Genomic DNA, 25,406 nt, shown 5'->3' with positions numbered 1-25,406 from the left:
ACGTTGAAAAAAAAATTAAAAAAATAAATAAATAAATAAAATAAAATGTAGGGGCTTTGGGGAGCCTGGCCGGCTCAGTCGGTAGAGCACGTGACTCTCGATCTCGGGGTCATAAGTTCGAGCCCCGTGTTGGGTGTAGAGATTACTTAAAAATAAAACCTTTAAAAAATAAATTAATTAATTAAATGCAAGGATGAGTCAAATAAGTGGAGCTCTGGACTTTAGAACAATTCCACTTTGATCAGTTTTGTATGTTGGGATTCTAGGAAAGATTTCCTTTGTAGAAAATTTCTGCACGTATGAAGAGCAATGTACTCTTAAAGCCAAGCTTCTTATTTTACATCTAAGGACATTAAGGTTCTAGAAAACTCTTAATCTGAAGCCCAGGGCTCCTGCCTCTATCTGATGCTATTTCTCCTATGTTATATTGTCCATGTGCTGGGTTCCTCTTAAAGAGCTTTAAAGACCTCTGGCAGCAGAATCTTTCAAATTGGTAAAAATACTGGGAGCCAAGAATGGGTCTACTTACAACCTTTTGGTTTACATAAAAAAGAGAATGAAGGAAGCCCAATGACTATAAGGGACTTGCTGAATCTACATCAGAAAGAGTTGTTTCAAGAGTGTGGCTTCCCACTATTAATTGTTGATTCATGATAAATGGTAGATAAAAATTGCCAAATTCTGCTTGATTTATGTATGGTACAACATGACTTAAGGTAAGATCAAAATATGTGTTTTATTTCTCTTACTTGGATTCCCATTAATACATTAGATACTTATGCCATTAATAATTGAGTGTCATCATATTGACATTTTAGCAGATCTACATTATTGTGATTCATGACCGCCATAATTCCATCTTGAATCTCATCAATTAAAGTGAATTTGCTTTCAATTAGTTGTTTCAGTTTTATAAACAGTCAAAAATCTATTTGGGTTACAATGACAGTCATAGGCCATATCACTTTAAGAACCTTCATAATATATATTAAGATTGGCCTCCTCATCCTATAATTTATGCTTTTATGTAAAAATTATAGCATTCTGAGATGTATCTAAGAAATGTGATAATACAGGTAATTCAAACTATCTAGACCTAAGCAGTAAGCGATCAAACTTTCCATTTAGATGATAAATAACTTGATTCAATTTTTCAAGGCAAAATAATTCAAGAGTAGAGATGACAGATGTTAGCAGAGATAGAAATTATATTCTTTCCTCAGGAGTAGGTACCTAGAGAAGGAGGGGAAAGAACACATGTCTGCATGGGCAAGGCTATCATTATCAGGGTCATTACAGAACCACAGCAGTAGGCTTACTCCTTTAGCATTTGGCAGGTCTGCTGTAAGTCACAATGACTGGATGTTGTTCACTGGAATCGAAGATGAGGTGAAAGCAACATGGCAAATCCAACTGAGCCCATGGGGTGGTACTCAGCCCATGTGGAAGATTATCAATGTGGTATGCAGAATTTTCATCTTTCATGAATTCCAGGACGAACACTAAACCAAAACACAACTAATGACAAGTTCTAATCTTCACATCCAACATACATATGGCAAATCATTTTACATGGCCTTTGTTAAATGCCTTTTACATTAGGCAGAAAAGTTCTTAGCAACACAAAAGGACAATGTACATGTCATGCACTTATTCTCTGTGATGCCAATAAAAATATAATCAGTGCTGCCCACCAGGTGACAATTTGTCATTCTTGTTCTAAATCCTATTCAATGGCCTGCAAAGCTCTGTAATCCTGTAATGTGGAGAAGTGTGTATCAGGGAACAAGTACAGCTGGGAAGCTGGTCAAGGGGCTGAGTCATCAAGGCAATCTGGAAATGTTCACTTAGTATGCACACAAAGAGAAGGATAACTCGGGACATCAGCAGGGAAAAGGAGTAGGGCTCTTATGTAACTAAAAACCATCAAGCTGTTCCACTGAAAACAAAAAAATGCAATAACCACTAATGGTCATTTATTGTTACAAAACTGTAGCCACTAGTGGGGAAAACAGAATTTTAAAAGAAATTCCATCTGGTGGCCTACAGTCATTACAGATCCTGCACCTATCTCACTGGGCTTTCCTTTTCCTAACTACTTAAGACACCCACCTCTCTAAACTTAACCAAAGAGGTAAAAAATCTATACACTGAAAACTATAGAAAGCTTATAAAAGAATTGAAGAAGACACACACAAAAAAATGGAAAAATATTTCATGCTCATGGATTGGAAGAACAAATATTGTTAAAATGTTGATACTACCCAAAGCAATCTACATACTCAATGCAATCCGTATCAAAATAACACCGGCATTCTGCACAGAGCTAGAGCAAACAATCCTAAAATGTGTATGGAACCAGAAAAGACCCCAAATAGCCAAAGCAATCCTAAAAATGAAAAACAAAGCTGGAGGCATCACAATTCTGGACTTCAAGATGTATCGCAAAGCTGTAATCATGAAGACAGTATGGCACTGGCACAAAAACAGACACTTAGATCAATGGAACAGAATACAGAATGCAGAAATGGACCAACATATGACCAACTAATCTTTGACAAAGCAGGAAAGAATATCCAATGGAATAAAGACAGTCTCTCCAGCAAATGGTGTTGGGAAAACTGGACAGCAACATGCAGAAAAATGAACCTGGACCACTTTCTTACATGATACACAAAAATAAACTCAAAATGGATGAAAGACCTAAATGTAAGACAGGAAGCCATCAAAATCCTAGAGGAGAAAGCAGGCAAAAACCTCTTTGACTGCGGCATTTGGGTGGCTCAGTCGGTTAAGCGTCCGACTTCGGCTGAGGTCATGATCTTGCGGTTTGCGAGTTCGAGCCCCGCGTCGGGCTCTGTGCTGACAGCTCAGAGCCTGGAGCCTGCTTCGGATTCTGTGTCTCCCTCTCTCTCTACTCCTCCCCTGCTTATGCTCTGTCTCTGTCTCAAAAATAAATAAAACATTAAAAAAAATTAAAAAAAAACAACAACATCTCTTTGACCTTGGCTGCAACAACTTCTTATTCAACATGTCTCCAGAAGCAAGGGAAACAAAAGCAAAAATGAACTATTGGAATCTCTTCAAGAAAAAAACCTTCTGCATGGTGAAGGAAACAATCAGCAAAACTAAAAGTCAACTGACAGAATGGGAAAAGATACTTGTAAATGACATATTACATAAAGGGTTAGTATCTGAAATCTTATAAAGAACTTATCAAACTCAACACCCAAAAAACAAATAATCCAGTGAAGAAACAGGCAAAAGACATGAAGAGACACTTTTCCAAAAAGGACATCCAGGTGGCCAATAGACCCATGAAAAAATGCTCAACATCACTCATCATCAGGGAAGTACGAATCAAAACTACAATGAGATACCACCTTACACCTGTCAGAATGGCTAACATTAACAACTCAGGCAACAATAGATGTTGGCGAGGATGCAGTGAAAGAATCCTTTTGCACTGTTGGTGGGAATGCAAACTGGCGCAGCCACTCTGGAAAACACTATGGAGATTCCTCAAAAGATTAAAAATACAACTACCTTATGACCCAGCAATTGCACTAAGTACTTATCCAAAGGATACAGGTATGCTGTTTTGAAGAGGCACATTCACCCCAATGTTTATAGCAGCACTATTGACAATAGCCAAAGTATGGAAAGAGCCCAAATGTCCATTGACAGATGAATGGATAAAGAAAATGTGGTGTGTGTATGCGTGCGTGTGTGGAGAGAGAGAGAGAGAGAGAGAGAGAGAGAGAGAGAGAGAGAGAGAGATACAATGGAGTATTACTCAGCAATCAAAAAGAATGAAATCTTGTCGTTTGCAACAACATGGATGGAACTAGTGTATTATGCTAAATGCAATTAGAGAAAGACAAATACATGACTTCAGTCATATGTGGAATTTAAGAGACAAAACAGACGAATATAAGGGAAGGGAAGCAAAAATAATATAAAAACATGGAGGGGGACAAACATAAGAGAATATTAAATATAGAGAACAAACTGAAGGTTGCTGGAGGGTTTATGGGAGGGGGGATGGGCTAAATGGGCAAGGGGCATTAAGGAAGACACTTGTTGGGATGGGCACTGGGTGTTATATATATAGGGGATGAATCACTGGATTCTACTCCTGAAATCACTATTATACTATATGCTAAATAACTTGGATACAAATTTAAAAAAATAAATTAATTAAAAAAAACACAACAGAACAGGACTTCCACCTCTCAGGTCTTTGCAATCACTACTTCCCACTTCCTAAAACCTCAACAGCAGCTCTGCTAGTTACACAAACATGCTGCCCTGATATTTAAGGCCTGGATTCCAGGTTTTTATTTGATTCCAACAGCAGTCTTGGTATGTGTATTTCACTTTAAAAATGTCTAAAATCAGGTTCGCTCAAAGTTTTCTCGAAAAGTAATATGTGGGGCGCCTGGGGTGGCTTAGTCGGCTCAGGACATGATCTCACAGTTCATGGGTTTGAGCCCCACGTAGAGCTCTGTTCTGACAGCTCAGAGCCTGGAATCTGCTTCAGATTCTATGTCTCCCTCTCTCTCTGCTCCTCCCCCACTCACACTCTGTCTCTCTCTCTCTCTCAAAAATAAATAAATGTTTAAAAAAATTAAAAAGAAAAAGAAAAGTCATTTGATATTATTTAAGGCCTTCCTCCCACCTCTCCTCAGAATGTGTTAATATATAAGAGCAACATGTTTTTGTCCTTCAGTATCTGTCTGGTATATCACTCACTTATTTGTTCCTTTATTCATTTATTCAAGAAACATTACTGAGTGTATATGATAGCCCAGGCCTTGTACTGAATACTGGGGTTACAAGAAGGGAGTAAAACAATTCCTACATCCAAACAACCTTAGAACAAAGACAAGTGTGTGACTAATTAGAATACAACTTAAAGGCCATATGTGATATGGAACCCAGGTACATTGGAAGCTGGAAGAAGAAGTTATATTTGAGGGGATGAATACGTGTTTGTACTGGGGACAGGGATGTTGCTCAAGACAGACTTTAGAAGTTCCTCAAGGAGATGTGTCTTGACAGACAACCAATACCTTCTCGAGTAGGCAAACTGTAGAAGGTACAGAAAGGCAGGAAGAAGTAGACAGCAGAGTCAATTGGAGAACAGAGATTATCCCAATAGCAGGCATATTGGTGAATACGATGGTGAGTAATCAGATTGGCAAAGAGCGATGCAAGAGAAAAGAAACATAGGCAATATGGCTAATGTTCTCCATGCTGAAGTCCGGTTAAGTAACACAAAAGTGTTTTTCTTTGTCACTTGAAAAAAGAAAGAGGGGGAAAAAAAAAAAGACTGAAACACTCCCCTCCTAAGAGGTATTTTTAGGGCAATCTAAAATCCATGGAATTTTATGGAAAATTCGCCAAGGGGAATGAATACTTAACCTCAGAGGTTCTTACTCATATACAGAAACACACAAGTTAAATGACAATCACATCTGTGGTTAAGAAGGATTTCCACCCCCCACGTCAGAGTGGCAAGAATCTTCTGGGTCTATTGGTTGTTGTTGCTCTCTTCAATTTACCAGAGCACTTCTTACGAAATATCCATGTTTTTCATGTAATGTCAAAGAGATCAAATGTAAAACATGATGCAATTCTACGCTTTTTCCTCAATAATTACTTAAATTATTTTTTGTGGACAGAAACAGGCACCTGTAGCTTGGGTGACAGCACCAATTTGCTATCTTATAAGAGAATAATTTTGAAACTTTAGGTTCCATGCCCACAGGCATAAAATAATTGAAAAAGAAGGATGTGGTCTTAGATTCTGAATAGATAGTCCTCTGTTACTTAACAATTTGGAGCAGAGTTGGTCCTTCTGGTTTGTGGTTTAATTCAGAATCATTATATTATCTCATGTATCCTGTGTCTCCACCCCTTTTGTTTCCTTATTCCTAGGGAAGCTCTGAATGTATCATTAATTTTCAGTGTTAATACCATTACATTTTACTACCTAGGGTAAAGAGAGAAATTAATTTCTTAGCCACAGGCACTAAGTAATATAGAGAATATATACAGGTAAAAGGAAAATGTTGTTTCTTCTCATTCTCTGCTTCATATGGATCTTTTATTCTTAAAAGTATTCATGTGGTCTCACATTTAAATTGAGTATTTTGTTTCTCTACAGCTTTGACTTCTCCAATTTTTTTTATCCCTTCTACTACTATTAAATCACCAGCACCAGCACTTGCACACTGTTTGTGCTCAAGACATATATCTATTGAATGAATTAATCAAAAACATTCACTTATTCACTAATCTTACATCCATAATCTTACTTTAAAAATGCTCTGAGAACTTTTGTAATGGCATGTCCTCTTCCCCCCGGAATATGTCTTTGGGCTTCTCTTTTACTTAGAGTTCTGATGCATATACTTTGGCACTATCTCAAGAGAGAGGAAACATTTCTGCTTTTGCCTGCCTTAGGCAAAGCTTCATGATTATGTCCATCAAACACCTCTACTTAGATCTTTCTTCCAATTCAAATTTAATACAGTTTGATTTTCCCTTTCAAATACAGTTGACTTTTTCTTTTTTTTTAATCCTTTACAACCAAATCAAATTAAGGGTAATTTTCTTATTTCATATAATCTCCAAGAGGTACTGAGATCTCATTTTGTGTATTAAGTCCGATAAAATGAAGGATTCCCCTCTGTATGTATTCAAGAAAAGGTTCCAAAGTGATATTTTCTTATTACCATAACAACACGACCTCCCCTCTTTTCCTTCCAATTTTTAAGTTTTATTTATTTTTTATTATTCTTTATTTTTTGTTTAAATCCAAGTTAGTTAACATATAGTGTAATAATGATTTCAGGAATAGAATTTAGTAATTCATAACTTATATATGACACTCAGTGCTCATCCCAACAAGTGCCTTCCTTAATGCCCATCACTCATTTAGCCCATCCCCCCATCCAACATGTCTCTAGCAACCCTCAGTTTGTTCTCTGTATTTAAGAATCTTGGGGCACCTGGGTGGCTCAGTCGGTGGCTCATCCGACTTTGGCTCAGGTCACGATCTTACAGTTCGTGGGTTTGAGCCTCGCGTCAGGCTCTGTGCTGACAGCTCAGAGCCTGGAGCCTGCTTCAGATTCTGTGTCTCCCTCTCTCTCTGCCCCTCCCCTGCTTGTGCTCTGTCTGTCAAAAATAAATAAACTTTAAAATTCTTAAAAAAAAAAAAAAAAGAATCTCTTATAGTCTGTCTCCCATCTGTTTTTATCTTATGGGTGATATCATACGACATTTGTCTTTCTGCTACTTATTTTGCTTAGCATAATACACTGTAGTTCCATCCATGTTGTTGCAAATACTGCCTCCCCTCTTAAAATTCTTTCAATTTCTGTTTTGGATAAAGGCTTTCATAATTTGGCCAATTATATATTTTTATTCTATTTCTGTTTCTTATTTGTGCAAAACACTAATAACTTATTACCTTCATCAGATTTACTCAACTGTAAACAAATTTAGATTACTAAAACATCCAAATATTCTTATTAATTTAATTTCTTCCAATTACTTTTAATTGTTTTCATGTATAAAAGTAGAAGACTCAATAAATTATATGTCTTCTAATATTAAGATATTCCTTTATTTAGTTTGCAGAATTTTTTTAAATGTTTATTCTGAGAGAGAGAGAGAGAGAGGCAGAGAAAGGGGAATAGAGAATCCCAAGTAGGCTCCATGCTGTCAGCACAGAGCCTGATATGGGGTTCAATCTCACAAACCATGAGATCATGACTTGAGCCAAAATCAAGAGTCAAACCCTTAACTGGCTGAGCCACCCAGGGGCCCCAGTTGAAGGATTTCTATAGAAAGCCTTTACTGAAGAGGAAAAGAGCAACATTTCATCGATTCAAAAACCACAATCATTCTTAGCTTGTAATTTACTAATTTTGCATAAAAGTTGCTGAGTAAGTCTTCCAAAAATACCATTCTTATCACTATCGCAGGACCTCAGTTGCTCTGGAGGGGCCTGCTGTTTTGTCAACTTTTTTTTTTTTTTTGTATAGTTTTAAGACCTAAACCATCTGGTGTCACTCAAACTATCAAACTTTATTTCACATTTCAGTTTGAATCTCAGCTCCCCTTGGGTATGTTCAGTGACTGGCAATCATGATATCTGGGCTCAACAAAATCGTCCAACAACGTGTGAGGGTTTTGCAAGTTATAGAACAGTCCTTTTATTGATGACCCAGCATTACGTGGTACTTGATAAGCCTGCCTAGAGATATGCTTAACTGTCTGATGAGACACCACTGTAAACTGCTGCTCAGGAAAAAACAGGCAGAACAAGGTTAGCAGTAGAAAAAAATAGGTATGCACTGTTTTTGACCCAACAGTTACAATCTCAGGAACTTATCCTAAGGAAATAATCAAAGATTGCAGTGTTTGTAACAGGTAAAAAAAAAAAAAAAAAAAAAAAAAAAAAAACTGCCAACAACATAAATGTTCAATAATAATGATTCTTTAAAAGTTACAGTACATCAAATCACAGAATTCAATTAAATTTTATACATGGAATGGAGAAATTTATTTATTGATACAAAAAAGCAAATGATTTGCTGGATGAAAAAAAAGCAGGTAACAGATCACATATGACTATTTTGTTAGAAAAATACTTCAAGAAGTATATTAACACAAAATATTTTTGAGAGATCAAAAATTAACAGTGGTTATATTTCAGTGTTGGAATCACAGGTAATATTTTTCTTTTGTGCTTTATTCTACAAATTTAATTTGTTAACCCCAAATGGCAGTGTTTACTCTCTTCTCTCCGCTGAAATATGATTTGGTTTTAGTTCTGATTGAAATAAAAAGAAGCCCTTTTTTAAAAAAAGAAGCCCTTACCTGAATATCAGTCAATTTTTCCAAGATCCGACTTGCAAGTTTAGGACCATTCTCCATAGTTGGGATGTGTACAGTCTATGAAAGAATATCACAGGCATGATAATTGGAGGATATCCATGTATATAATAAGTAAGACACTCAGCAATTCTACTGTATTAAGACAATCCCACTGAAATAAGGAATGGTACTATGATAACCTGATCATAAGGGCTATGCCAACCCCTTATGCCAAAGACTCTTTTTCTATTCTGAATTTGAATAAAAACAAAGTAGCCAATGATAGTTTGTTTCTTGCCTACCAACTGATTTTAGGGCACAACTGGTTTATATGTTGGTCTTCAGACTGATATGAGGAACCACAGAGACCAAAGAGCTAGGGCTACCTAAAATAGTGGCCAAACATAAAGAATCCTATCTCTTTCAGGATTCTGAGAATCTGTGGGATGAATGATTGGCCTCCTTACCTAATTCTTCTGGCAGGGAATGAGAACTCGAAAACCTTTTGCCACAAATTAAAGCAAGTCATTGCAGGGACGTATATGAAAGCAAGTCTATGCCTTCACAAAATAGGCTTCTAAACCTATGTCTGTTCCAAGTCAAACGTCCACAGTGCTGGACAGCATCATTACACTGGGGGCTGAGAGATTTCCTGCCCCTAATTTACACTTGAGTCATGTCCATTCCTGCCTGGCTGGCTTGCAGGCTTTTGATAGTCTGATTTCAGTAGATAGCCCATGCTGTCACTCTTTTCTTCTTATGCTCTTTAGGATAATAGGGTAATAAGATGTACCTTTAGCTCTGCATGCCCTGTGAGACAAGACCAATATAAAAACGTTGAGCTTTATAAACTTATTTCTAGAGGTGAAATGATTGTACTTAAAAAATGTGACTTCATGACAACTTTAGTTCATTAAAAAAGTGGACCAATAATGCATTTACCTAGATACTACAATAATGAAACACAAAACAGTAGCTTAATACTCAGTAAAAGTATTGATACATAGTAAAATAATTCTCCCTTGAAACAATCAATCTGTCGATGGAATCATGTTAAAAGCCACTCCTTACAAGCAAGTTCGAAAATCTCAAGCAATGAAGTAGCCACCATTAAAATCAGAAAAGGAAAGTAACAGAGGAAAAATAATTATTTTATTTATCTATTTTCAATTTAAAAACCAATCAAGTTTGTATTTAATATGATTAAGTCAAGCCAATTCACATCCTAAGAATAATACCCACATGCCTTTAAGCTATAAAGTTAGACGACGATGTTAAATATCCAAGCTTTGTGATAAAGGGGAAAGCAAAAAAACAAAAATAAAAACAAAACACTACCACCAACAACAAAACTAACAAAGAGTGGAAATATACCACATATAAAAACAGACTAATTCACTGGGAGGAGAACACTTCTTCCAACCAAATGATTGAATTCTTTTTGGAGGATTTTAGTTGATGTACCAACTTAGCCAAATGAAAATTTTTCATAAAGTGGTTTAAATAGTAATAACAACAACAGAAGCAATAATAATAAATGTAGGAGTTAATCATTCAAATGAATTTTCCATAACTGTTTGCCATTACTACTCTAATAGTTTGGGAGTACTTTTGGAAACCAGAAACGGAAATCTAATTACCTGTAGAACCTTCTTAGCAAGCTAAAAGGAAGAAATAAGAATGGACGCTTATTGGCACATCTCCAATCCCTAAATTGACATAAAACAGATGTGATACATTTCCAAGGACAAAACTGACTCCCTCCCATACTGGAGCTTGCACAAAATTGCTGGAAAGATGAGAGTAAGTAATTTGGTAATACAGGTTCATTGGGACAAACTGCCAAGTTATTAAAGAAAAAAATCCTTTGCATCTTGGGTCCAACTACCATTTCATTTACACATTTAAAGAATTAAATAAATTATAGGCAAATGCTTGGAAATGACAGGAGGTGAAGAGATTGTCTCTTACCTCACCCTTGTACAGTATATCAGAAACTGGGCAAACAACACAGGCTGTACCCGAGCCAAACATCTCTCTCACTCGGTTCCCCTCCAGGGCTGTTGTCAAATCACCCATGGTGAGGTACCTCTCTGACACCTTAAATTCACCCTGTTTGGAATATAAAAAATAGAAATATTAACATTTGCAAGGAAAAGGCATGCAAAATAAGCCCTGTCGTACTTAACCTTTCAACCTGACACTCTGAACTCAAATCATGTGAGAATCATCCTCTGAGGGAAAGCTGAAGAGAGCACCACTACCTTACTGGTAAACATGCTGAGGTGTTAAGCAATCTACTCCAAGGTCACAGCATCACTAAACGAGATGATCAGAGTAAGACGATCAGAGTATAACGTAACACCATCACTATAAAATACGGGGTATATTTTAATGCATGCCAGCTTTTTTGGCCTTTTATTTGTTGCCATGCCTAAAGTCTCACAAGATAAGGCACTTGCCGTGCTACTTAATGTGTGTTCTATGTTAACAGTGTCTTGAACCCTATTCACCACAAAAGAGAACATATTCTTAGATAATATTAATAATTATTTATTCAGCACCCATTGCATGCCTCCTACTCTCATTTTTAAGGTGGGTATTATTATCCCCATTATACGGATGAAGAAATTAAGGTTCAAAGGGAGGCTAAGCGACATGTCTAAATCCACATAGCTAGTAAACGGCAGAAACTGAATTTGAACTCAGGTGTGATCTGACTGGCTCTAAATTTCCTCCACTCTCTACTAGGTCTTCTATGGAGTGAAAACATAGACTGAGTTTAACTATCTGAACTATTTCATTATTTTATTTTATTTTATTTTTTTTAATATTTTTTTTCAACGTTTATTTATTTTTGGGACAGAGAGAGACAGAGCATGAACGGGGGAGGGGCAGAGAGAGAGGGAGACACAGAATCGGAAACAGGCTCCAGGCTCTGAGCCATCAGCCCAGAGCCCGACGCGGGGCTCGAACTCACGGACCGCGAGATCGTGACCTGGCTGAAGTCGGACGCTTAACCGACTGCGCCACCCAGGCGCCCCTGAACTATTTCATTATTTTAAAACACTGAAAGTATATTTGGACTTCGAGAAATTGCATGGGATATTCCTTTTTTTCCTCAATTCACTGATTCAGTTGTCTTTACAGCAGAAATCCCCTTGCTCCTCTTTAGTATCCTATTGGGTTGAGTTTCATCACAGAATTACTGGCATAACCTCATCAACTCTGCTGAACTATTTCAACATTTTATTTGCTCAAAATAGGAAATGGGGGGGGGGGGAAGCTGATGCTTTTAAACTATCTGCTTAAATAAATGATCTTTTGAAACTCATTCTTTAATCTGTATTAATTCTCAGTCTTTTATGTTAGTGGTTAAGGTTCAAAGTTTGTCTCAAACTTATTAAAAAAGTATTTATCCATCCTTTGTTGACCTTAATTTTTTTTAAGAAGAGTATTTTTTAAAACTTACAGATCCACAATAGATAAAAATGAAATTCAGAGCCCTTGGCAAGATTCAAAATATTAGAAGAAGGCATCATGCCGTAAGTATGATTTGGGAGAGTCGGAAAATAGGTCTACAACAGAAAATATGGCTCTTTGCAAGTTTCAGTTTATCTCAGTCTGGAATTTCAATTATGTTGTTCAAAGGTAAATAAATAAATAAATAAATAAATTCCAGAAAATCAGCCAAGTTAACTGAAAATGAGATGAGCTCTGTGTTCTGGAAAAAAAAAAAAATCTCTTGTAAATAAACAGAATTGTTTTTCCTCTGCTCACCCTTACTTATCTTTGGACAATTTCCCCTGTCTGGCAAGTAATGGTAACCCCCCACATGCCTCTTGGCATTTATGTCTCACTGTTTTAAAATAGCTTTTAAAATAAATTACAGCTAAGGAGTCAAGGAAAAACTTCCTCCATAATAACTAATTTCATGCTAGCAAATCATTAGTGTGGGAAAGCATTTCCACTTGCAACTTGTCATCAAACCTTCTGTACTTGGTTGATTTTTTTCTTTAATAAAACAAAAATTACTGAGCTTCGAAAATACATCTTTCCAACTGCAAACATATTTAGGACAGGGCAAGCTGTTTGAAATTATACCAACAGTTTGTAAATGTCATGCCCAATGTGCCAGCCAGCATGTGGCAGTTGGGTCTTGTCTACTTCAGGGTTTTGTAGAATTATTTATAGCACATTTCCTTTATTTCCAAAGCTTTTTCCAGAGAAAGTATGCTAGCACTCTCCTAGGTAATATGTGCGTTTCTAAACATTTGTCCTATTAATACTGTTTGACCACAGTATGCTCAAAGTCTTTTCATGTCCCGTGGAGACCATTTTAACACATGGGTCAAAAGTTCCATCCAAGAACCTTTGCCAGATAACCAACTCATCCAATATTCATCTTGAGTATGTTATAAATGTCATTTCAATACCAAATGGTTTAACATGCTTGCCTGTGTCACACAGATCAGAAACTCTACTGAAAACAACTCCATTTGCTTGAGTGTTTTGACTTTAAAATAAGCATGTATGTGAATTGGGGAGGACAGGGGGCAGGAAGGAGGGAGAAAATAGGCAGCCAAACTAATAAAGTTATGTTAGTAAACATTTATGTCAGTAAAATTCTTTAATTTCTGTGACTAGCATGGTTACACTGGAATAAATAGAGGAAGGGAAGAACTATAAATTATTGGAATGGGAAACAACACACTTAGATTGGAAAAGTTCAGGCCTGGTGAAATGGAAGCACATGAAGTATAAACCAGGTGAGTTGGTAGGAGACACCTGCTACAGAGCTTGTGATTAGCACTAGAATACTGCTTCACTAGGATAACTTGCCAAACTGTTTTCTCTCTGCCCTTCCTATAAACAATACTTCTATATTGGCCTTACTGAGACAGTCAGTCCTTCTAGAAGAGTTCTTTCCACTCAAGTTAAGATTTAAAGATTAGATAACACTGGATGGAACTAAGCCGGGCTCATTTTGATGACTTTTTGTTTCATGCTTCTAAAGTGGTTCACGTGAAAGGCACCCACCCACTTGCGTGCCAGGTCCAGAATGCTCTGCCTCGTCACTCCTGGAAGAATGATGCCATCTAGCGGAGGAGTTGCCAGTTCTTCTTCTGTCAAGTAAAAATTGGAATATTTTCAAACTTTAACTACATTAGCCTTATATCAACAACCATTTTTTAAAAACTGTTTCTGGCAACTTTGCTAGTAATAAACATGAAGATGATGTTACTGTTCTGTCTTGTCTACCTTCCCAAATTGATTCACACTTCAGGTAGATCTTCATTAAAAAAATAAAAGAAGAAGAAGAGGAGGAAGAGGAGAGGAAGAAGGAGACAAAGAAGAAGAGGAAGAAGAAGAAGGAGAAGAAAGCAGGTCACTCATCTAATCATCTTCAATTTATCCTTAACTAGGAAAAACTGAGATGATGTTCTACTAACAAATACTAAGAGGAAAATTCTGAAGCTAAATTTACCTTAGAGGATTAACACTGGCTACTAATTAGAATCATGTAGATAGATCTTAGGAACACTGGTCATTACCAAAGCATGTATGAATACTGTGGAGGAAAACCCATCCTCAAGAAGTGTGTATGCTTATTTAGGTTGGTCACTGCTTCCAGACTGCCCTTCACAGACAAGTCTATTTATAGTGATTTTCAAACCTGGAGGCATATCCACATCAAATATGGAGATGCTGACTTCACCCTTTGAGATCCAAATGTTAATGGACTCAGGATGGGCTCAAGTATGTATGTGGCTAATAAAGAAAAAAGAAGAGAAAAAGAAATCCAAAACCCAAAACAAAACTCCATGGGTGATTCACAGAGAGCCAAGGTGAGACACTGGTCATCTTTGAGAGTGATCACATGCATTCCTAACCGACATGAGGGCTGGCATGGTGATCTGTTTATAATGGTCTATGTGATCCGACAACCACACAAGCTCTCCTTACAAAAAACCTCTGGTACTCAACATTCTCTTCTCCTCCCCACGTGTGGCACCCAAGAATCTAAATCTAGTAAGAAACTTAAACCTTAAATCACTTTAAAAAGATGTTGAACCTTGTAGCAGATGTGTTACTTATGTGTTTGCAGAGAAATATTCCAGGTATGCTTCAGAGGATCACCAGGTAGCAAAAACTATAGAAATCACACTGGTATCTTTAAGTTCCCCCCAACCATTTTATTTTTTATTTTTATTTTCTTTAAAGATTTTATTTTTAATCTCTACACCCAATGTGGGGCTCGAACCTTCCGAAGAAGGACTTCAGAAGTCACCTCATACAATCCTTATTTTACAGAAAAACAAAAAACAAAAAAACAGAGGCTCTGTAAACATAAATGACTTGCAAGACTGGTAACACTGGGGGACAGTCAGGATCACAACTTAAGTGGCCCAACACTGAGACCACTGTCCTTTCTTTTCATATACTGTGGTCTGGGTTCACCTGCTCCACTGTGGTTACATCAGACATCCCCAGAAAGCAAGCTGTCTGGAAGACCAAAACTCTATATGCATTCCTGTGTCCCTAAAACTTGGCATTGTGCCTGGCCTAGGGTGGTATGTAATAAGTGTTTCTGAATAAAAAAAATAAATAAATGAATAATCCTCTTTGCTAGGAGACAGCAGTATGATTTTTTTCAAGTTTGTTTCTAAAAATCATCTGCTGAAAACCGCTTTCTGGAAAGAAGAAAATTTGTTCTTGGCAATGTTCTTAGGGCTACTCTTTGTCATGTTTAGAAGTGTTGATCTCAAAATAAACCTGTGCTTTGCAATAGCTAGCTGGCTGGATACATAAGTGTAGGGATTTCTGTGTGTGTGTGTGTGTGTGTGTGTGTGTGTGTGTGTGTATGTGCACACATATACCCCACACATATAGACAAACATACTTCCAGTGCCTCCAAACTGGACCTTCCCTAAAGCTTGCTGAGCTCTAAGGCTATATCAAGTTAAATAAAAACAGCGGCCTCGCATGTGCAAGTGTAGTTCTGTGAAATATACTTAACACCCAAAACTGTAACCACTAGCCTAAGGTCAAGACACAGAACATCTGTTTCTCGGGTTGCCAGACAGAGATGATGACATGACAACATTTGGGTGAGAAATATTCATTTTCCTCTGCAACCACAAACATGCTTACAAGAGCCAGAACTAGCTCCAGATTGCCCAACATGAGGAAAACAGAGCCTACAAACACAACTTGTTTTTGACAAAGAAATCATTTTTAGGAGTTGAAGAATTTAGAAGCAATAACGGCAGGAGTCATCTGTGACATCCCAAAGTCAATTTCTAATAAAAACTGGGAATGTGGGTTTGTAGGAGTGCCCAAGCACACACAATTACTATCTACTCAACAAATATACATTATCGAGGTAGGCACTGTGTGCAGTTGGCTTATCTATGCACTATGAATAAAGCAGTGAACAAAACTGATATAATTCCTGTTTACTTTCTAATGGGTAGAGAACAATTATTATGTTAAATAGTATGTTAGACTATGGAGAAAAAAAGGAAAAAAAAAAAAAGAGGGAAGATAATGAGGAATGCTAGGGGTCAGGGGGGAGGGAGTTTGCAATTGATTACGATGCTCAAGGAAAGCCTTAACTGAGAATGGGGTAAGTGGGCAAAGACTTGAAAGCAGTGACAGAGCAAGCCACGCCCACATCCCAGGGAAGAATGTTCCAAAGTCTGTAAATGCCTGATGTCTGAGAAGGCTCATGGGGCCTGAGCAGACTGAGCGACATCAACATTCACTGTCATGATCGTTCTCCCAGACTAACTCTAAACTCAACCACACAACTGGGTCTTATTCTCAGGACAGCCCCAAAGTCCAGTGCGAGATAAAACTGTTTGTCCCAACAGTGAATAGCAAATGTGTATGTTAAATTACTCACCAACACAGTAAAACAGAGAATCGCTGCTGTGTGATCTTAATACCAGGGTTGCTGTTACTAGAGCCAAAACCACATGGGTTAGAGGCCAACTGCCACAGATAGTTACTGTGCACAGCACTGTGCTGTGAACACAGATTATCTATTTTATATACCTTTCTGCAGCAGCCATCATGTCCCAAAGGGGCAGTGAGTGTGGGGGCTCATAGAAAGAAGGTAGGTTTTTCCTAAAAGAGTTCTACTCATACCTCCAATAGGCAAAGTTTATGAAAATCAGTATTTTGTTGATTTTCAACTCATTATTCTTTGTATTTTCCTAAAGCCACATGGTGAAGTTAGAGTAGAGTTCTTTCAATGTCTTCTTTTGTTTTTAGCCTAAAGGTTATTCCTTACATTCTACTGACTTCTCTCATGGTACTGTCCAAACATTTATTCCATCTCTTGTCCCCTTACTTCAAATTTTATTTGATATGTTAGGTGAACACCCTCAAGATGGACTAAAGCTATCTCAGGCAACCATAATGTGAATAGCAACTCTTAAGGTCTTGTATATTTTGTAAGAGTCAGAAGACAAATTCACTCATTTCCGTTCTGACCTTTAAAAGCCATGGCGGAAATGGCTCATGATTATTGTTTGGATAAGAAGTAATTTTTCACCAGGACAAGTTTCTTGTGTTCTTGGTTAAATCATGGAGCTCTGATTCAAACTGTACTTAAATCTTGACATCTTCCATCCATAAATAATGATGGTACCACTTCTGTATGATGTAACTGTTTTTGTTTAGGGTTGTATGGTTTTCTTTTGGGGGTGGGGGGGCAAGGGCGTTGGAGTGGGCAGGCGGTGCAAAGAATGAGTTGAATCAACCTATTATCTCCTAAATACAGAGTGCAACATTGACTGTCATCTTTCAAGCATAGCTTTTGAGGTAGGTCATAGGCAATGACTCAGATTTGGAAATCACGAATATTCCAGTATAAATTTTATTTTTAAATAGTGCCAAGTATAAACAACAGGAATGGAAGAATCAGCATGACCTGTATCTGGCTTTTCAGATGCCAAGGATTACCAATGGTCAACCCCAGGACAAGGTGTACTCACCATACCTTCTATTTATTCTACCTCTGACTGGAATGTAAGGCTCATCTTACTAGTTTCTACAACTAATGCTCAAATTAGTGCATAGCTCTGAAGTCAGCCACATGTGAATCACCATTTTCCAACATTAGTAGCCAAAAAACAAAAGGGCAAGAAAAGTTACTGTAGCTACCTCAAAATAAAAATTTTACTTAAAATTTTAATTGAAATGAACACTCAGACTTTATAAGTGTTTGGGAACTTTTTCTAGTCTCTATACTCAGTACTGTGAAATGAACGGCATAAGAACATAAACAAGCCTAAAAAGATAGTTAAAATTTTTTGTGACTATTAAAATTCTAATGGAAATAAATGCCTTTATCTGTATTTTTCCCCATGATTGGCCATTTAATCCAATACCATCGACATTGCCAATGCTTCACTAAACCTCTATGGTTTCTGCCAACTAATTAAAAAAAAACAGAAAAGAAAGATAATGAGCATTTAGGATATTTTAGGTAATATAGAAATAACTGGTTTTTATAGTAGATACCTATTAACAGTCTTGAATGAACCAGAATCTAAGTACAATCCTAAAAGGGACGAATTTGTCCATAAAAATAGTGTGTTTTAATCAAATTGAGCTCCAGAGTAAATCTGGAAGGCTCCTGATATATTATCAAAATATGTAGAAAGGGCATCAGTTGTTAAAAGACTTCTGGCAAGAGAATACACTAAATCTCATATCAGTAGAATCAGTAGACGATGCTTGTTATTACATTTTATACATATAGTATACGGTGAACTGATCTGAGACCTATCTCCAAATGCAGGGGATTTCAGATAGAAAAGCTGTTAAGAAGATGGCAGAGGGGATAAGGCTACGAATCTTCAAATCATGGGGATTTAAATTCCTTAAGTTGGCATCTCAATGATAAGCACATCTAGAGCCAAAAACCGAAACCAAAACCTTTATAAATTCTGTAAATTTAAACTCATTTCTACTTGAACAACAAAGCACAGTGGTCCTTAGCCTTTGGACCTGTGCTACTTATTCCTTGTTCCAAGGTCCTAGTTCTTTTCCTTCCAGCCCTATTGAAAATGACTGACAAAGAACAAAGAGCTGAAATCTGAGTGAATTACCTCCATCTTCATTTATCCAGTAAAGAAAAAGATTCATGGTTCCAACTTCAGTTATCTGATTATCCTCTCCATACAGCCACAGAACCTGCTGACAGCTGTTTTCCACTGCTTCACATTGGGCAAAAAGGGATGAGCCATAATTCCTTTTAAGAAAGAGAAAATACATTGATTATGAATATACCACTCCCTCATCTTTGGTACCAATCTGCATGTGCATGTGATCAATGCACATCTCCTTTATGTGTGCGCGCACACACACGTATGTATGCACATACATTCTCTAGTTAACTGCCTAATGTTAAAGGAAACTCATTAGAGAAGCTAAATGATCTAATTGCACTCATTTGAGAAAGAACACAGCAAAATACAAACTTGAAAAGTAGAGATAATGAAAAGAGGTAAATAGCTAAGTTAATGATAACAGTTAAAAGTATTTTTCACATTCCAAACAATTGTCCATGAATTATTTCATTTAAATCTCATACCAGTACTATGAGTTGGCCAAACTCATATCAAATAACATTAAGTAGTAGAGCACCAAGCTGTGCTCTTAGTTGAGACCTTTCAATGTACCCAAGGAATAGCTAATGCCCAATGCCTAAATTCTCCAAAGGGTGGGACAAAATGTTAAAAACCCTGATTTTAGCCAAAAGTATTCCAAAAGCCCATTTTTCTCACCCTGCACTATTTATTCAAAATCAAAGGAAGACAGTACATCTTCCTAGGATAGCAGTTTAGTTTAGTATTTTAAATGTATTATCTTTTATTAAACTTAAATGAGAAAATTATGGAGTATATTACAAAATATGGATGAATGTTTTCGATAAAACATAAGAGTCCTCAAATAAATGTGATGTTTGCTTGCCTCCCTAAGCCCCTGGTTGTTTAATTCACTTTCCTGGGCTTTCACAGGACATTAGCAAACAAGTTGGGAAAACACTACCATATGACAAGCAGGGCTTGGAAATAAACCCTAAACCCATCCTTCGATTATGCTGCTCCCATACAAACAAGCAGAAACAACCAAACATACAACAATAACTACTACAAAGCATGAATGTCATCTTCCACAAAATACCCACCTAGGCCTTTTAAATTATCTCTTTTATATCTGGTCAAGACCAAAATGTCTAATTAGAAGTATAAGTTAGGGGCGCCTGGGTGGCTCAGTCGGTTAGGTGTCTGACTTTGGCTCAGGTCATGATCTCACAGTTTGTGGGTTTGAGCCCTGCACCAGGCTCTGTGCTGACAGCTCAGAGCCTGGAGCCTGCTTCAGATTCTGTGTCTCCCTCTCTCTCTGCCCCTCCCCCACTCATGCTCTCTCTCTGTCTCAAAAATAAACAAACATTAAAAAAAAAAAGAAGTATAATTTAAACACAAGAACCATATTCATGGCGGCTATCTGCCATTTTCAACTACACGGCTTGCCTTCCCATTAATATTCTCTTTGGCCCTTCCTTTGGAGCCAAGTCATTCTGCTTGGGGTGACAGTCACAATACCTCGCCCTGCACAACTGAATTAATGGATGGACATGTAACCAGGCTGCTCACATAAGCCCTTCTTATTCACTCATTCCTATTAATGCAGGCACTGGACTGAGACAGCCAGGCACACCTTGAGTTGGTTTTCTCACTTGCAACTCAAAGAGTATTGACTAATAACTAAAACATCCTAGAAAAACGATGAAAAATGGGCATTATGCTATATAGGTATAGCAACCTGAGTCATGAGGTTTACTCACATCAAAGTAATACAAGATTCATTAAAAGACCTTCAAAATGCAGATAGTAAAATGTAAATTTATTGGTGCACCTGGAGATGATACCACACTTATACATAGGAGGATTTTATTTAATGAGCATAAAATTTAGGCCACCCATATTCAGAACTAGTGGTAAATAAGCAATAAGTGGAGTTAAAATTATGAATACGTTTTAATAACAACAAACAAGGCTTCAGAGGGGAGTCCAATAGAAAGAGCACAGGTTTGGGGCCAGGAGGCCTATATACAGCTCTTGTACTTCTACTATTTGGCTATGTGTGAACTTAAGCAAGTCAGTTGAAATTTTTGCCTTAACAAATTCTTCTGGCAAGTGCAAAAACTTTTTTTGTATACTGCATAGAGTTATGCAGAACAAAATGAAACAGTAACAATAAAAGCTAAGAAACAGTTTATGTGAGCCTCTTATATCCTAATGAAATTAAGTTTTTTTTAAAAAAATGACTTCTATTTTAATTGGCTTCTCTCTAGTTCATAGACACAACCAGTGAGATTTTCCAAATCTAAAAATAATTGATTTCTCTCATAAAATCCTCTTTATTAACATTAACAGAATTTTCACAGCATGAATAACTAGCCTTTCCAAGAACCTTCTAAACACACCCACACACACACACACACACACACACACACACACACACACTTTTGAGGGTGTTGGTTGAACTAAAACCATGATTCTTTGGCATCATGAAGCTACTTGGGCAAGAAAGAGAATTTAAAAACCTCAAGTGTTCCAGTATACTGAAAGAAAAAGGGGGTTTTACTTGTTTGGTGCTTATTTGATTGACTGATTACTATATTATATAGGTAGTGTTTTTCCCCACATGAGTTTTTCCTCAAAATTCTCCCTCAGGTGTAAACTGTATTATTAATATCCACGGGTCATGAATACTTTGATAATATATTTGGGTTCCCTCTCATGTGCTGCCAATATTCAGAAAAGAAACACATGTCTTTGGAAAAAGAGAAAAATGAAAAAGTTGGAAAACTGTCTACACAGAAAATTTTTAATTATAAGTGGAATAAATATCTAGGAGAAGAGATATTAAATATATCTCTCCAAAAGAGTAAATTCTCTTGTGTGAAATCCAACAGATTGCACTTAAGACAGGGTCCAGGAGGGGCGCCTGGGTGGCTCAGTCAGTTAAGCGGCCAACTTCAGCTCAGGTCATGATCTCGCAGTCCGTGAATTCGAGCCCCGCGTCAGGCTCTGTGCTGACAGCTCAGAGCCTGGAGCCTGTTTCAGATTCTGTGTCTCCCTCTCTCTGACCCTCCTCCATTCATGCTCTCTGTCTCAAAAATAAATAAACGTTAAAAAAAAAAAAAAAAAAAAAAAAAGACAGGGCCAGGAGATGAAACAAGAAAGCAAGCTTCAGAATATCAACTATTGTCTATTGACAGGATGCTTAGTACCTGCCAGGCAGGGAACTAGGTACTTAAGCCCATTATTTCACTGATTCATCTTACAACAACACTAGACTTTATTATACTTCTGAGGACTTAGAGGAAGAGGGTAGTTAATTATGTAAGATCACACAGATGACAAGCATATGACTCCCATATCTCTGACTACCAAGCCCACATTGTTAACTGCTAGGTTATAACACATTAATTGGGAGCTTTCTATAGGTTGACCACATGGTAGTAGGCACTTTATACTATCCCAAGTAATTCTCACAGGTAAGGTGGGTATCACTGGCCTAACTTTATAAATGAGGAAAGTGAAGCTTAAAGCAGTTAAGTAACATCCCAAGGCAGTTAGGTTAAGCCAGGTCTATCTGACTTCAAAGCTTGTAGTTAAGTGCCAAATGAGAGTACAAGACAACAAAAAAGAAAGAGGAAAAATTAAGATAGAGTAGAAAGAAGGCAGCAGGCCCCATTCCTTCCAGACTAAGAAACTAAGAAATTGGGAATAAGACATTCCTACGATGGAGGACCTTCTTCTAGCTCAGTGCTTCTCAACTTTGGCTACACATTAATATATTCTGATGCGAGGCTACAGAGCAGACCAAACAAACCAGAATCTCTAGTCGGGGGACCCAGAGAGTAGTAGTTGGTACAGCTGATTTCCACACTAACCACAGGTGAGCACTGTGCTACAACTCTCCCGCAGCTGTGTGCCATTGTATTACTTCCCTCACTTATGTATATTTAGATATAAAATAATATTACTATCGCTGGTGGCTTCAAAACAGGTGGAGTAATCTTAGAAGTTAAAAAATCCTTCTCTCTTTTCCTCAGATTCACTTAGGAAGCAGAAAGTTCTTCAGCTTAGGAGAATCCACAGCTATTTAATAAATTCCAGTTGACAAAGAGGTCCTAAAAATCTTGGAAGGTAATTGTTGAATTAATTGGCTTAGAGAAGAAGCAATAACATATAAATCTAAGGCTGCTGCCAAATGTCTCTGCCAACCAAATAGGTTAATACTAAATGCAAAATCCTGTGTTTTCCTTGCACTTCTCCGGGTGGAGAGCATAGGAGCTTTAGAACCTCTTGGAAACAACAGACATTTGTAAGTTACTGCCTCCCACTTGCCATTTCTCTTTTATTATTCTTTTTATAATATTTATTTATTTTTGACAGAGAGAGAGAGAAAGAGAGAATTTTTTTTTTGTAGGAAAGAAAAAAACGGGCACCTGGGTGGCTCAGTCAGTTAAGCATCCAACTTGATTTTCGCTCAGTTTATGACCCCAGGTTCATGGAATCAAGCCCTGAGTCGGGCTCTGCCTGGGTGTGGAGCTTGCTTAGGATTCTCTCTCTCCCTGTGCTCCGCCCCCGCTCATGCTCTCTCTTAAAAATAAAAATACAGAAAGACTATAGAGGGTTCAAAGCCAGCTGTCAACACCTCTCTCACATCCCAGCAGTGTGTCACTGAACACTCCCAGGGCTCCCAGAACCTACATGTTTTCCCACAGCCCAGAAGTTGCCACCGAGTCGCCTCCCAGGACTGCTGCTGCCTGTATCTGTGATACACATCAGCACTTGACGCACACAAAGGAAGAGCCCACACTGGTTAATCCGGCTATTCTTGTTCACCCAGAGGGGCATTCTCATGTCACGGCCAAGTCCACCCCTGAAATTGTCTAACACTTTTTAAATGCTCTTTTATTTCCAGCCAGCTACATATGGCCAATGAGACCGGCCTGACAGAGCCAAAGCAGGGCTGTCCCTCGGCCAGCTGGCAGCAGGTAGGGCTACAATCTGTGGCAATGAAGACAGCACTTGAGTGAAGCGGGCACCTTCCCCAGACAGGACTCCTTGGAGCCAACTGAGAGCCTCTGCCCCAGCACCAGATGCTCTTTAAGGCCACCTGTCCGCCTGCAGCCAGAGACACAGCCTCCAGGGACAGTTCATTCAGAGCATGCATGCTGTTCCTGCTCTAGTCCCTTCTTCCAGTCCTTGCCTTTGGTTCTCCCTTACAAAGGGTCACACTTTAGCACAATTCAATACTGGAGAGTAAACACAAAGCAAAAAAGAGCATTTCAACTTGACTATTAATATATGTACTTGGATTGATGTGGGATGAAAAGAACTCAGTGGTAGTGAGGGGCTCTTTCCTTTAGATAGAGACACAGATTTACTTACCCTCCCATTTTGCAGTCCCCAGTCCCACCTTTCCAGGCTCTGACATACTTCGGATTGGCCCACAGGGACACAGGCTTAAAGGTTCCACTTGAAAAATAAGGTCCCACTGGGCTCAAGATTACAAAGAGCAGGGCTTTGGTAGGCTTCTTGACTCCAAGGGAAGGCTAAAATAAAATAAAAGTACACATGACTGTTAATTTAAATGTAGACAACAGTCGTAAAGTCTAGAATAGATCTGTAACTACCTCCCAGAGGGGCTGTCTAGGCACAGGCGCTGTTCCTTCTAAAGTTGAGTTACACAAAGCCAGATGGTCTTTTAGGAACAAAACACAAAGAATGGAGTGCTGAAGTTTCATGTTGCTTTGCCTTCTGAGTCAGGATTTTCGGGAAAAAAGCCAATTTGTCAACTTTTGGTTTTTTTTGTGCGTGAGTAGGGTTTTAAGAGGAGAGGTACCTTTTTGACAACTAGCTATATAACACCTTGCAATGTTGCACTGATTGGGAAATGAAAAAGGGAAGAACCCAGACATGACTTTAGTCTGTGGAGAGGAAATGTAATATTTGCTTTTTTAGTTTCCCCTTCTATGTTCACTGACTACTGCTACTTCAGGACATGCCAGGGCCTCCAGCAGGTGGCAGGCACAGGTGAGTGTGCCATTTCCACAACTGTCACAGGAAGCAGACAGCAAGAGTGTAGCCTCCTTAGAGGCAAAGATACCAGAGGAGATAAATATCCCCCTAAAAGCCAGAGAATGAAGGATTCAGGAATTTATAACGTGAATGACAAAGATAGAAAATTGTCTTTCCCACAAACACTGGAAAATCATAAGCCAGCAATGCAAAACCATATAAATATCTCCAGCATAAAACAGTTTTCATAAGTAATTACTGTCAGTTGTTTACTAAGGAGGAAAATTGAAAGACTGAAAGCCTTAAGGGCTATGTATTATAAAGGCAAAAAAAAAAAAAAAAAGGCTACTGGGCTATTCTATGCAATTCAAGACCACTGGAAATAGAAAACAA

General features: G+C 37.9%; 1 protein-coding gene across 3 annotated transcripts in view; it reads right to left on the bottom strand.

Moving 5' to 3' along the window:
- The window catches only part of BCAT1 (branched chain amino acid transaminase 1), a 101,405-nt gene that overhangs the window by 2,356 nt on the left and 73,643 nt on the right, over window positions 1-25,406 (bottom strand). For all 3 annotated transcript variants that reach the window (XM_040488653.1, XM_040488652.1, XM_040488654.1), the window contains exons 6-10: window positions 24,384-24,547; window positions 19,017-19,159; window positions 13,933-14,018; window positions 10,864-11,004; window positions 8,896-8,970 (exon numbers count right to left, since the gene is read on the bottom strand). In XM_040488653.1, the coding sequence (XP_040344587.1) occupies window positions 8,896-8,970; window positions 10,864-11,004; window positions 13,933-14,018; window positions 19,017-19,159; window positions 24,384-24,547 (609 nt within the window). The remainder of the gene's footprint in view (window positions 1-8,895; window positions 8,971-10,863; window positions 11,005-13,932; window positions 14,019-19,016; window positions 19,160-24,383; window positions 24,548-25,406) is intronic.

Source organism: Herpailurus yagouaroundi, unplaced genomic scaffold, assembly GCF_014898765.1.
Source record: "Herpailurus yagouaroundi ecotype Mexico unplaced genomic scaffold, PumYag 166, whole genome shotgun sequence".
NCBI classification, from domain to species: Eukaryota; Metazoa; Chordata; class Mammalia; order Carnivora; family Felidae; genus Herpailurus; species Herpailurus yagouaroundi.
Note: the sequence above shows the minus strand (reverse complement) of the source record. Positions and strands in the feature narration are given on the sequence as shown.